This window comes from Neodiprion virginianus, chromosome 5, assembly GCF_021901495.1.
Source record: "Neodiprion virginianus isolate iyNeoVirg1 chromosome 5, iyNeoVirg1.1, whole genome shotgun sequence".
Taxonomy (NCBI): Eukaryota; Metazoa; Arthropoda; class Insecta; order Hymenoptera; family Diprionidae; genus Neodiprion; species Neodiprion virginianus.
The window spans coordinates 25,784,538-25,798,114 of NC_060881.1; the positions used below are offsets into that span (position 1 = coordinate 25,784,538).

General features: G+C 34.3%; 2 protein-coding genes across 9 annotated transcripts; one reads left to right on the top strand and one right to left on the bottom strand.

The window, feature by feature from the left end:
• Nucleotides 1–171: 171 nt before the first annotated feature.
• On the bottom strand, nt 172–11,884 carry LOC124304413 (glycerol-3-phosphate acyltransferase 4). Of its 8 annotated transcripts, none has more exons than XM_046762628.1 (10): nt 11,702–11,884; nt 5,755–6,063; nt 5,064–5,204; nt 4,668–4,802; nt 4,295–4,531; nt 3,234–3,467; nt 2,324–2,439; nt 2,098–2,239; nt 1,715–1,923; nt 172–1,572 (listed from the first exon to the last, which is right to left on the bottom strand). In XM_046762628.1, the coding sequence occupies exons 1-10, from the start codon at nt 11,852–11,854 to the stop codon at nt 1,485–1,487; spliced, it is 1,764 nt and encodes a 587-aa protein (XP_046618584.1). In that variant the 5' UTR covers nt 11,855–11,884; the 3' UTR covers nt 172–1,484. The 8 variants fall into 8 exon arrangements, with proteins under 8 accessions (XP_046618584.1, XP_046618583.1, XP_046618589.1 ...); XM_046762627.1 differs by having other exon boundaries at nt 5,061–5,204; XM_046762633.1 differs by lacking the exon at nt 11,702–11,884 and adding an exon at nt 11,463–11,630 and having other exon boundaries at nt 5,061–5,204.
• Nucleotides 11,885–12,525: 641 nt separating this feature from the next.
• LOC124305129 (uncharacterized) lies at nt 12,526–13,514 on the top strand. The gene is made up of 3 exons (XM_046764205.1): nt 12,526–12,687; nt 13,017–13,173; nt 13,283–13,514. Exons 1-3 carry the CDS (start codon nt 12,634–12,636, stop codon nt 13,315–13,317), a joined length of 246 nt encoding a protein of 81 aa, XP_046620161.1. The 5' UTR covers nt 12,526–12,633; the 3' UTR covers nt 13,318–13,514.
• Nucleotides 13,515–13,577: the final 63 nt, after the last annotated feature.

Here is a 13,577-nt window from a genome sequence, read left to right on the forward strand (position 1 = left end):
GATGGCCACAATAATTACAATAATAACAACAACAACAACAATAATAATAATATAAAAGTAGCAAAATACATTTTTAAATTATTTTTGGTTTTACGGGTAACGAATCATAATGGCAAAAGTATCAAGTAACCAAAAATTTTAACTAGCGATGTTCAACTGATACATCTGACATCTTCACAACCGGCTGCCATCGTACTTCGTTGATAATTTAATAAATAATTTCAAATTTTAACTGAGTTTTTTTTTTTTTTGAACACTATAAATCCAATCTAGTTTTGAAAATATTAGGTAATTTTTTAGTGCTTACTTAAGGTACCTATTATGCCCATTACAAAATTTTAAAAAAATAACCAAACATTGGAACAGGAATGGAAAATGAGAATTATTTTTTGATCAACAGTGATTCAATTTTTTCCGGTTTTCCATTTACCCCGTAATTGAAGAATAATTGTTATTTCCCAATTATAAACCGATTATTTTTTTTCCATTGTGTTACGGGTTTGAGGATTTTAACATAACTTTCTTTTTTTCTTTTGTATAGATGTCAATTTTCTAGTAGTATGACAAAAGAAAAAAGAATAAAACCCACTATTCGGAATTTTTCCTACACAACACGCACACGCACACGCATATTATATAAATTTTCACACAACCTACAGTACGTACATCTAATAAAACATTAATTTATTAATGTTCTATTGTACATAAATTACACTAACCATTCGCCCGCAAATCCCCTTTGTTGCCTCGCAAGTATTCTTAATATAATTATACCAAGAACTAAAATTGATGAAATATTGACATATTTATAGAAACTTTGTTTAAGACAACTGACTTTTTTTTAGTGGTAGTTATTAGTGTGTGATGACAATGTTCTTTTCCTACTTTTTTTTTCTGTCCCCACTAAAACAATATTTCACACCACTGTTTTGTGCTTGTAGCGAGTTAGTTTCCAACAAATGTATTGATTATTGACAACGAAGAAATAATGACACTCAATTCGCGTTTGTTTCCTAAAGAAACGAAAATCGAGACAGTATTCACAAATAGTTATTTCAGTTGACAAAATCTTGTTAGTTAGTGATGACGAAAAATTGTCAGAGCCTTGTGTTGCAGTATAAATATGTGCACAATGTAATACATGTTTCCCTATACATTCAATTATATTGACGAAATTCTACATCTGAGAAAATAAGACATGAAAGTTAGAATTTGCTGGTCGTACATCAGATGATATTGATGGAACAAAGAAATGTGAGTGCACCGAGTCAAATGACTTGAATAAGAAAGGATTCTTATTTTTTCCATTTCACAGCAAAAGCTGGGTGAAAATAGACAGATTTTGCACAAATGAAATTTTCTGCATTTTTGAAAACGTTTCCAATTTCCAATCAATATTATATCCTAAGATCGGATGGCCCAATCTCGCTCATTTTGTGCTAGAATTAAAGATTTTTTTTTTCATTTTTTTCTTCCTTAAATACTTATTCAAATTTTATTCGTTTACTAAATTCTTCTTGCTGCTTTTCCCTCCATGCTTTCTTTGGCTTTATTCTTTTCAGCTGACCGTCCCTAAAGTCAAGAAAAATAAGTGGCTATAGGTTTGTCATATTACAAGCAAAACATATAAAATGCATTTCAAAAGCAGCATCACAACATTTATGATGAGAAACGCTTCAATATTAATATCTAAAGAAGAGATTATTGAATTTACCACTGGAGATCGACAAGTCCGCCCTGCCTGGCGATTACAGCCTTGACTCTGTTAGCAAAGTCAATTGCACTCTCTCCATCTTGTCTGTACATGGGTGGCAGGTACCAAACATCACAGACTATCGCCCAGCTACTCATCATCATGTATAAATACTGGATCATTGAATATTTGCTACTGTTCCAAAAAGCATCACCAAACTTTGGATCGTACTGTGAGGAAAATAAAATATCTAAATGACTTTTTTGCCTATTTGAGACTTGCCAGATTGCATGTTCGTGAATTTCTCAACTGTGCCAATGACATCGTAGCACTGCATTTGAATTTTTAATTCAACAAAAAATCGTGTGAGAGAGGACGAAACTTCAAACACGAATGCATTGTACCTTTATGGCAACAGGGTATATTACACCTCCTACTTCAAAGCTGCCTTTTTTGAACTGCATTACAGAAGTGTTATTAATACAGGTTCCTTCGGGAAATATCAATATCGGTGGATTCGTAGGATCTGAGACATGCTTCTTTAACCTGTTGGAAAGTTTTAAGGTTTCAATTTTTTTTCCTACCCTTTCAGTATATTTGTGATTATCATATACTAGAATATAGCAATACCTTTTTGTGACAGCTTCTCTGTCCTTAACTTCTGATCTTTCAAACCAAATATGAGGCGAAGCTCGAGCAAGGGCACGTTGAAGAATCCCTAAAAACCCGCCGTGTCGTTGACCTATCTATAAGAATGGTTTTAAAGGAAATTAGGAACCTTATTTTGTCTGACAACGAAGTTTTAATAATTTTATGAAACAGCCAAACATTGAGCCAATGCATTAATGAACACTTTTTACATAAACCTTAGGACCAATTCGTCTTTCAGCAATCTCAACAATAACAATGAGATTATAATTAAATTCTTGATTTAAAATGATGCAATTTTTCGAAACATAAGTGTCAATAAACAAAAAAAAACGTCTTCATTTCCACAGAAATTATACAGTGCAGAAAAAAAAATCATGCATGCAGCAAATTTTATACACAAAAAATGAATAAACGCTACCATCAAAACAAGTAACAATAAATACATCTGCATCACTACCAGGGTATAAAATTTGAATAAAAAAAAGAATAATTTTTTCCAGTGAAAACGGAAAAGAAACAAAAAAAACCCCAACTCACAAGCCTGTCGAGAAGAAAACAGTAAAGCACCATAGAGAATCATTAAAATTAGAAGAATAAAACAAAGACAAAGCTTAGGAGAAGGATGGGAAAGATAAATAAGAGACGAGAACTAGCCAAATTTGAACCACCCTTTGTAAATCAGTCAGAGGGTACAGCTTTAGAGAAGTTCCGACTGATTCCAATTTCAGCTCAATTAGCTAATACATAATTGCTGGTATTAATAAAATTGTTAGTGTGACAATGTTATGTATAACAAGTCGAAAATGTAAAAATAGTTAATAGCTGGTATATAGTAAAATATCGAAAGAAAATTCTAACAATTCAATCTCTGAGCAAGTAGAGGACGTACCAAGGAATAAGAGTTATCGCGCATGAGAACAAGCACGTCAATAGGTGATGTGTGATTGGCGACACAAATACCCCTCAGTGGCCGGTTCTCAGTGTTGTGGTAGTGGATAACTGAGGAAAGTGCACTGGATAGTACGCTGAAGCACATTATCGATACTCTGTGGTTCAGCCATCTTTTGAATCTACCTTCAGGCACATATCCCACAACTGCTGTACACGCCGTCAGCCACATCACCTGTAAGTACAACCTTCACAACTTAGCAAAGCAATGTACAAGATGATAATAATATTGAGGAAGACATTTTGCAGGAAAATTACAGATCATCTTCTCGTTTCCTTTCTCTTCATTTAGATAGCTGTATACAGCTACTCAGTAAAAAGTAGTCGACAGTTGGTCAACTTGCCGTTATCAATCAGTTTTGCTAATGCAACTAATTCGTGCGGTAGTGGATTTTCTATCATAAATATGAGGATAACCATTGCATTGAATATCATCTAATAGAAATTAGCTTGAAGCTTGGAAAAGAAGAAGAAAAAAAAATACCTACTTCTTTCATGGACGATAATAACTTCATATTCCAGTATATATCGAAATACGTAGTTGTCCAGAACGCAATTGGTGGTTTTAACAAATTTGGAATTTTTGTACAGGAGGATAAAGAATTCACATTGACACCAATTAGGAAATATTTTAATAAGTGAAGGAAATAGTAAACTTGGATTTTCGGACTTACACATACATAACCTTCTCCACATCAAACATTTGCATCATTTTTACTATTCCTCGCTATCGAGACTTACGGTAGTAGTACTTGTAATAAGAAGAATCACAGTATATATGCAACAGACACATAAATAAACCGAACAAAAATTTATGATAATTCTCATTGACTGATAAGTGAAAATTAAACACAAAGCACATGTCATCTGCATTATATTTATCCCATACATACACACACGTACACATGGATGGAGATGTAGCTGGACGCAGAACATTATATCCCGGGACACGACTAATGTAGCTTTAATAACAAAGTTCTTTAATTTTCTAAATTGAATTACCAACGAAAATGTAGTCTGAGCAGACAATATTCCAACATCTATTGTTGACGTGTGATTTGCAACGCATACTCCTCCTCCTTGCGGCATATACTCTGGATTGTGTACGGTTATAACGCCGGATACAGAACGTACAAAAATTCTGAACGCTATCAAGGAAGCGTGTTCACTTAGCCAACGTTTTATTGCTCCGTCTGGCATAAAGCCAACAAGAAATGTCGTAGCTACCAGCCACACTGCCTAAAGAGCTTAATCAGTATTAATAGTGCCCAGATTGTATAATTCCAATTTTTATTCTATTCCGCATAAAAAATGAATGAGTTTGTTTAGCTCTCGTCAAAATTACAACAAATATTTCTAGAACGTGTAAACTCACCCCAATGAAACAGATGAGTATCCTTAAAGGGAGAAGGAAGCAATATCGCATCAGGAAGCCAAACATCCATATGACTGTCAACTTCCAAGATATGAACTCGTAGTGTCTATTGGTTCTTGTTAAGAGATTCCAATTCTGTAAGTGCAAATTGACTTTATACAAACGAATTTCCTGAAAGCTGAGGGAAATAAAAAAATAAATAAAAAAGATTCAAACAAAGAACCGACATGTGGGGCAAAAAATGGTGAGAAATCGCACCAGAAACAAATAATATCCATCATCACACTCATTACCTACTTTTGATAGTCGTAGGTACTTGTGTGTACTAAAACTACCAGGATATTGTTGATTAACGTCAATTATGATGGAATAATAAACATTATCGGTAATTCCCACCTTAAGTTCTTCGGCCTCGAACCTGGAAGTTACTTCATCTTCAATAATGGCCTCGACCCCGGCCTTGATATAATCCAAACAGGTCGATGTGTCAAATTCTCGTTTCAACATCTCGAATGAGTCTTCTCTAGGTAAACTACTCTGGAATAATAAAAATATCGTATACTATGTACACAATTTGTCTGATCATTTGGTTTTTAAACCTGTGCGCATCGATTGATAATGAGATTTTCATATTTTGTATATATAATTCAATATGATATTAGATTTTGCAAATAATTAATCTGTACAAGCAATCCCTGAATCTGGACAAGTCGAACTCTTGATCGACAAAAATCAATTTTTTTAAAACCTCTTTATTATCTCCTAAAACTTTTGAACTTTTAAGGAAATTACAAAATGTTTTACTTTCCTATCGTTTGTTTTATAGACAGTATATGTATAAGCTCATGTGGGAACAAAGCTTTGCATTCAAAACAAATATTTCACTTGTAACTATGATGATATACCCATAGGTATACATTCACAACAAAATCTCAACAAAAAAAAACTGCTGGATCTTATTGCACACCTTGTAAAACTTCTGTATCGTACTCAAATTCCATAAAGTGCAATCGGCATAAATAAAAAATGATGCTCCTCGAGTCCTAAATTTAATTATTGCGCTCAATTTCAATGGATAACATTTTACCTCTTTGTTACCATTTACTTCCAGCGTATTTCGATAAGAATGACTGTGATTGACGTGATTGATGTGATTTTTGTTATTCATTTCTGGTTCTGGAACCATAATCAGGTCTTTCGATCTGGCAATCACCGAATTTCCAAGTACTCCATTCTTTTTCTTCTCCGCCGCATTGTATTTTTTGTAATTTCTGGGAAGATTAGCAGACGTTGTGTCGTTGCCAGTATCTTCTGAGGTTCCGCTTTCATCCTCACTTTCATCAGGTTCCCAATTTCTATTGCTTTTTCTGACTTTCTCAATATTTTGTCTTCCAAACTGCAAATCAGAATAGGTAGAATTAATGTAAATTTATCACATAGTCATAAATTCGAATAATCTACATTTGAAACAAAAATGTCAAAGTGGTCAGGCCATAGAATAAATCAAGGTATGTGACCATGAATTCGGTAAAGCTATTCCGAACTTCTAACAAAATGCGACTTTGGTTGCATAAATAGGACCGAGAAATATATTTTGGGAGAAATATTAGCGTTGAGTTCACGCCCATGAAAAAACTGTAAAAATAGACTCCAGAAGTCAACACTAACGATGAGTGCAGACTAACTTATGGCACAGCTGTTAATAGATTCCATACAACAGTTTCGAATTTCTAACACATACAAATCTAATTTCAATCAATCTTGGATGAAGTTACACAATTGCAGAAATATATGTGTCAGAAGCATCTGAACTTGAAGCACTTTTTTTTATATGAATGGTATAAGTGGTCAGTTTCAATTACGTCACAGATCAAAAAACTAATAAGGTAGTACATGCAAACTGAAAATGCTATAATTTTTTAGCTTTGATATTGTCTTATCTATCAATTCGTTCCAACTTGTTACTGAAAGATACCAGCGCCCTAATAAATCCAGATTATAAATTACAATCAACAGAAAGATAAGTGGCCTTTTATATATTGAACAAACTCACACTTATACTTTCATTAACAAGCAATGTAAATATTAATGTTCATGGTATCTTCAATGTGTCAAATTTAACGACACGAATATTTAGAAAAGGCAATGATGTTTATGTATTTATTTATTTTTCCCTGTTAAACTTAAACCCTGAGACTCATTTATTCTTTGCATATATTTTATTGTCAGGGTCGAAAGTCCTTCAAATTTTCGAAAAACTCTTGCGATTTGTCCAAAATAGAAAAAATGTACCTTCTTCTTTGATAAAGAAGGAAAGACTGAAAAGAATCAAGTTCCGTATGTATGTCAATGTAGTCTGAGCTAAGAATACCTTTTGATGAGCATTTGCTGACTTTTACTCTAGCTCATTGCATAAGCTGTTGTTAATATTTTGTCGACTCCTCAGCTAAGGCACTTTAAAAGTGATTCGGACAAACACAGAAAGAGAAAAGAAACAGAAAACGAGGAAGGAATATGTAATATCCATTAGGAACCCGAAGTATATGATCATTGATTGAGCAATGCAAATTGGCACTCCATTGTTCCGTCGCTACTCAAAATTATTGCGTAATTTTAGCGGTTCCTAAAGTGATTATGGAATTACTATTCAATTTGCATCATCAGCTGAGAGTGCCATATACCTGACATGTGTTTACAATCGGAGAGAATTGTTCAGGCAGTAAGAAAACGGGGTAATTTCAATGCCTGGCGATATATTGACCTTGATGAACAAATATTTCCGTCTACTTTATTCAAAAAATTTCACGACTTTAAAACAGTCTTGTAAATATCGATTGTTTCTAGTTATATTCTAAATACTTTCACGTGATTCGAACCCTTTCAGAGATCTGATCGAGTTTTGTATTTGTTCATCTATTTAATTCAATAATATATGCAATAACCCCATGACAACATGGAATGATAATACAGGTAGCACAAACACACGGGCATAGAATTAATAAAGAAGAAAAAACCCAAACAACAATCAATAATAACGAAATGCATAATCAAGACTACATCAGCAATAAAGAAATGAGGAATCTTTGCTTGCAAGTGGACTTGAGGACAGACAATACAGCCAATTAATTCGAGCCACTCAAAAATTTTATAATAACTTTTCACATATTGCCATAGAACTTGACGAAACAAAATTGAGGGTACTCGTGCAATGTTTTAAAATTTTTTTTTAAATGTTATGCAAAATTTTCTTTAAAAATTTCCGAATCATTTTTCTTACTTATCAGCCTTTTAAATAGATTTTTGAGAAATCATTGTATGAAATTTAAATTTTGATTCTTACACAAGATTCCCTTCCAATTTTAATTTCTTGAATAAAACTGAAAACGTTTAAAAAATTTCTATTAAATTTGATCAAATCTCTTAAAGTGTTGGAATAACGTGAAAGACGTCATGAATAAAGTGAGAAATAATCAGAGTCGTTAAGAAATTGGTTAGTATTTGTCCAAAAATAGTCATATAAATTTTTTTCAATATTAAAAATTTTGCACTTGCCTCAAGAAACAAGAAAAAAATGGTATTGGAATTTAGGCAAGCACATATTGCGTTATCTTAACAGCACGAATAAAAACATTTGACACATACTTGCTTTTAACGCAATGATGAAACAAAGTACACAGTGAATTGTTACAAGAGTGTTATTTATTCAGAGCCGAGCCGGGTTAGAGTGTACTTTTGAATATTTTAACAGACGTGACAGGAAAGCATGAATAATCCCAGTCATCAAAGGCGATCGCAAGTCAAAAGTCATTTTCTTTTCAATTCACCATGGAAAAATTTATCCTGATTGATAAGCTTAACCAGAGTTAAGTTACAAGTATTTGTCGAATAAATACCCTGGCAAAGAACACACCATTAATTTAATTAGATAATGCGATGATTTATCACCGATAGTAAAAGTTTGTCATTGTTCAAAGCTTAGAAGAGATAATTAAAAACAACCAGGTGCAAGGAGTACTCGTTTTTTACAAGCATTATGCAGAACGCCCTTTGAACAGTAGATAACAATGTTATCTTATGAAGAAAAAAAAGATTACTGCCAGAGTTTAATACCAGTGCCACCTAATAATTGCTTTGTTAAACACCAGAACCAAGTTTAATATCTCTCGTAACATTTTACGAAAAAGAAAAATGAAGTTTTGTAAAGAATTAAGAATTAACTAAGGAATTGGTAAATTTTTTTGATTAGAAACTTTTTCTTTTTAGTCACTCTAAATTCATGTCAATTTTTAGAAATAGACAATAAAGACAAGGCAATAAAAAAAGTAGAGTGATTGATGAGGAAAGCTTTATAGTCATCAATTACTGATGACATTAAAATGTCAATACTGTACATAAGCAGGTTCGATAACGCATAACTCATATTCAACACCAATTTTGAAATACAAGACAAGCTTGTTTATCTCTGAATGGAAGTTACTGATGAAGCAAAGCCAATAACCGGAAATAAAACAGAGGCCTTTGGTAATACAGTAACAAAAGTTTATAAATTCAATGCGCAATATCATTACATATAGAATATAGAAATGATATAGAATTGCACCTTATCACTTTGACCACATGGTCAACAGCTGACAGAGAATTTCAAGCAACAAGCATACTATGACTTTTGCAAAATCCGAGCATGCGTCCAAAGACGTATCAGATATCTGACCGATCCTTTTGCAAGTCATTGCTCCTTTTTGCGCGTTATATTATGCGAATACACAGATTTATATGTAAACCAACTAGATCTCTAAACTCAAGTAGGTTAGAATAGGTATATAAAAAAAAAAAATAAAACAGTGAGATAAAGTAATTAAGATTCCATCTGAGCGATCGAAGAAAAAACTATGTTTAAAGAACCTTAGAAGAATCTTTATTTGACTATTCGAACAGGTCAAGTTTTATCACTCGCGATTTTGAAACTAAGTGAGAAAAAAAAAATTGATAACAATTTATTTATTCCACGTTTACGATGGTAGACAAAATAATTTGTATGACAAGTATATGAAATTTATTGCCATTTATTTCCAGCACCTTATGCTCAAAATTCAAGCGAGTCGTGATATTAAATATTATAATACATTCAGCACACAATAGGTAAGGATTTACGGATACACAATCACTCAATAGAGCTATACATATACATATAGCTGTCTTTGTAAGACTGTAAACCGGTCTAGTGTTAGCGAAATTTGAATATTGATTAATTACCATGCTACTAACGGAATTAGTGAACAATCGAGAATTGTTATTTAGTAGCAGTACGCCGCGTAATCATGAAAAATTAACCGGTAAAACAACATTCTAGAGGAATGAAAAAAGATTTGTTTTAACGGTACATATACTATATACGCGACACTTTATGCGATATTGAATAAAATATTCTAACAGCTGAACGGTAAATACAAGGACGCAATAAATGGGAGGACAACATGATTTCTATTACGAATTAATGCTAGATATTTTTTCCGACCTTTGCACATACTTGTTACATACATAAAACACGTATGGATCTTAGCTCATCGCGTGTGTCGTGCCTGTATGGTGTTTATAAATTAACTTCGATTTATTACAGAATTAAACTTTCTTTCAAACGAGTTGAAGAAAAATAAAACAAAAACAAAAAAAAAAACCGCGGTTGAAACTTTGCGGCAGTGACAGACATAAAATGATTAACTTTTGCCCGTTTCTATTATCGCGAGAAATGAGTACATTGTCGACTTGGAAGCGTGAAAAAAATCTATCAGCACAAAACGAGACCCTGGCATAGATAATCTGATCTCTTCTAATTAGAAATTAATTATATCGTGGTTTCGAACCCAAGCTCTTTCACGAATACATTACTGACAGCCGACATGCACGGATTTAGTCCAAATTCCTGAAAAATTACAAATTGTTGCCTCATCAAAATAATATACGTACCAACCTACTTGTCGTACTTACGCAGAGTTATAAAACGTCACGAAAGTGTGCGGCGAGGATTGCGTAAACATTAGACCGCGAGATAAAAACACGAGACATAAAACAGCATGGAAAGAGAAGTAGGCAAAGCTCAAACAACTCAAAATATGGTGTGATAATTGAACAGCCAATAGAATGTATAGAAACCAAAGAAATTATATTATTGCATAATGTATCCAGATCGCGATGACTGGTATCATCTCTCCCCCTGGCCGTAATTTATTCGATTGAATTAGTCACAGGGAATTAAAATCAGGAAGGTGAATATCGCATACCTAACTGGATTCAGGTAGGTGTGACATGTGAAATTTATCGAGCACTCGAAACATGGCCGTGAAAAAATTACATTCGTAAAAAACCTGTAAACCTTGGATAAATTCAAGATCGAAAAACGGCTTGAAAATCGAACGACGTGAAGGACGTAAACGTTATCGTAACGATTCATGCTGAGGTAAAACCGTTATTTCACGATTTTGGTATTGTCTGAAATTTAGTAAACCGTAATAGAACGAAAAACACACTTATATTTCGAAATCTTAGTTCCTTCAAAAACACTGTAAAATTATGAAAATAGTGATTCTTTTCTCCGATGTTGTTACGATAACGTTACTAACTTCAGCCTCTTAATGAAAGTATAAGTTACGGGAGACAAACTTCACGGTAAGTGAAAAAAGAGCAAGTCGTAAACAAATCGTAAGGCAATCATTGGTTGGAATCATGCGGATGAAAAAAATTAAGGACTATCGTATGTACCATAGACGGTACGGTTACGATTTGACGAAGGTAACGTACAAATGCGGGATCGATTGCTCAGGTGTAGGACACTCGTTTGACAATAATTGATGATCATCTATTACGGCGACTATTACTGCCGGAAGGAAATGACGGCCGGATTGTTCGCTTCGTCAATTGGACTTTTAACAAGACTGATTCAGCCTTATATCGAGGAGTATTATAGCCCTACGTACTGGTAATTTATAAGCTGTCTCACGTTTATGAATACATAAAAATAGATGCGCTATACTATTCACCTCGAAAATTGCCAGTAACAATTTAACGTAAAGTCTCCTGACACCTAGCGACTTTCCAATCGATGCCAAAAATAGCACCGCCAGTAGAAACATCAAAAACGGCGTCAATAGCAGCGAGAAACCGACCGACACCACCGACCACAGTAACGCCATTTTGATCACTGAGGTACTGAATTATAAAGGCAACCAACCACGAAGAACACGGACTAGACTAGACGATATCCCATTGCCTCGCGGGTCGAAACGGTGTAGGAGGGAGCAGCGATATAGGGATATCTAACGGAGAAAAATTGAACTTTAATATTCCTACATTTGATAACGATTATCGTGAATTTCGGTTATACGGAAAATTTTCAAACTGTTTTCGATTCCGCTATGTTTGCGCACGCAGTTTACATTGGCTGCTCTTCATTAAACAACGTTTAGGAATAACTCCGAAAACGCTAATCGTTGACTGAGGTATATATCTTCGGTCAACGCTGTAATGAAGGTAATTACAGTCGGCCAAGAAGGAACAAGGTATTACCCTCAAAGTTGATTATCTGCATCTCGGTCGTACCAACAACAAAAAATCAAACATGATGTGAAAGTAACTGAACTTTATTTTAAAACTTTAGAACCCCAGGGAGGGTGTCTAAATGACGTCAATAAGACTAGAAATGTGTAAGACAAAACTTTATGTAACTTCCAAAGGCAAGGCACAGATTCAGACTTACCGCACCTTGATAAATACTAGTGTTACATACAAGGTAGGTTAAAATTGGTTACAATGGAATGGACAGCAATAGTTGGTATTACTGTCAAGAAGCCGCAACGACCGAGGTGTGCGAAATACGAAGACGGGCCTCAGCTTGAAGCTGAACACTCTCAATATCGACCAATGAACAGTCTTTTCCCGCTGGAAGTGCTGTAGTTACATTTCGATCACCAAAATGTCGACCGCACAGCTGAATCCGAGGCCCGTTCGCGTTTCTCCCCTAATCAAGGTATTCCGGTGTTATTATTAAGCCATGACATTTGGCGATTAAAATTCTGTGTAGTGGTTTCATTCCGCTAATTACGTGTCATGGATAACTGACATCAATCATGTGTTTAGCAGACGATACTTTTGCACTCACAGTAGTTACATTGCACCTAGCGTTACATAATTATTCGTATAACGTTCGAATAAACAGTTGAAGAATTGGCGACGTTTGTTCATTATCTCCGCGAAATAGACAAAAACGCAACGGAGAGAAATAAATTGTTGGCTCGAAACACGCCTGTGCTGTAACTGTAGTAAGTAATTCTGTATAATTTTTTTTGTGTCATATAGTTTGGGCGATGGACCTTCCTCGGTGCTGGTATCCTCTGGGGTATCTACCATCAGAACAAATTTTCAAAACTTGAAGCCGCTTTCCAAGAGGTCGAGGCCAGGGAAAAGCCGATCCGTGATGCAAAAATAGCAGCGGAAAAGAAGCGTCTAGCTGAGAGTAATTATCTAAGTTTCTATGGACCATAAAGAGTAACGAACACAGTAGACTGCTTTCTATTGCCATATACTCATACCACCTGATTAAATTTAATGTATGTAATTTTCAGTTGAGATGACGGAGCTAGAAAAACAGATGAAATGATCACCCGAACAGCCACATCTCATCCGCTTCTAGTGTACATTGGTCATAATTTAACTGTAACATAACCAATATTCGGATTAACATCTCTGTGCTTCTCTTTGTATGCAATGCATACACCAGCGGAAAGAAGCTTGCAATGGAAGTTATTCGCCAATTACTGATATATACGTTTAGTTAATAAATCAAACTAAATTAAATCAATTCATTATTTACTGACAACTCTAGATATTAATGTCCACTTACACTTGTTATGTCTGTAC

Coding starts and splice junctions, on each gene's coding strand:
- LOC124304413 (XM_046762627.1), bottom strand. CDS start 11,854: ATGGCGTTACTGTGGTCGGTGGTGTCGGTCGGTTTCTCGCTGCTATTG. Junction 5,205..5,754: donor AAGTAAATGGTAACAAAGAG/GTAAAATGTTAT, acceptor TTATTATTCCAG/AGTAGTTTACCTAGAGAAGA. Junction 2,440..3,233: donor GCGATAACTCTTATTCCTTG/GTACGTCCTCTA, acceptor CCATTCTTATAG/ATAGGTCAACGACACGGCGG.
- LOC124305129 (XM_046764205.1), top strand. CDS start 12,634: ATGTCGACCGCACAGCTGAATCCGAGGCCCGTTCGCGTTTCTCCCCTA. Junction 12,688..13,016: donor GCGTTTCTCCCCTAATCAAG/GTATTCCGGTGT, acceptor TGTGTCATATAG/TTTGGGCGATGGACCTTCCT. Junction 13,174..13,282: donor AAAGAAGCGTCTAGCTGAGA/GTAATTATCTAA, acceptor TGTAATTTTCAG/TTGAGATGACGGAGCTAGAA.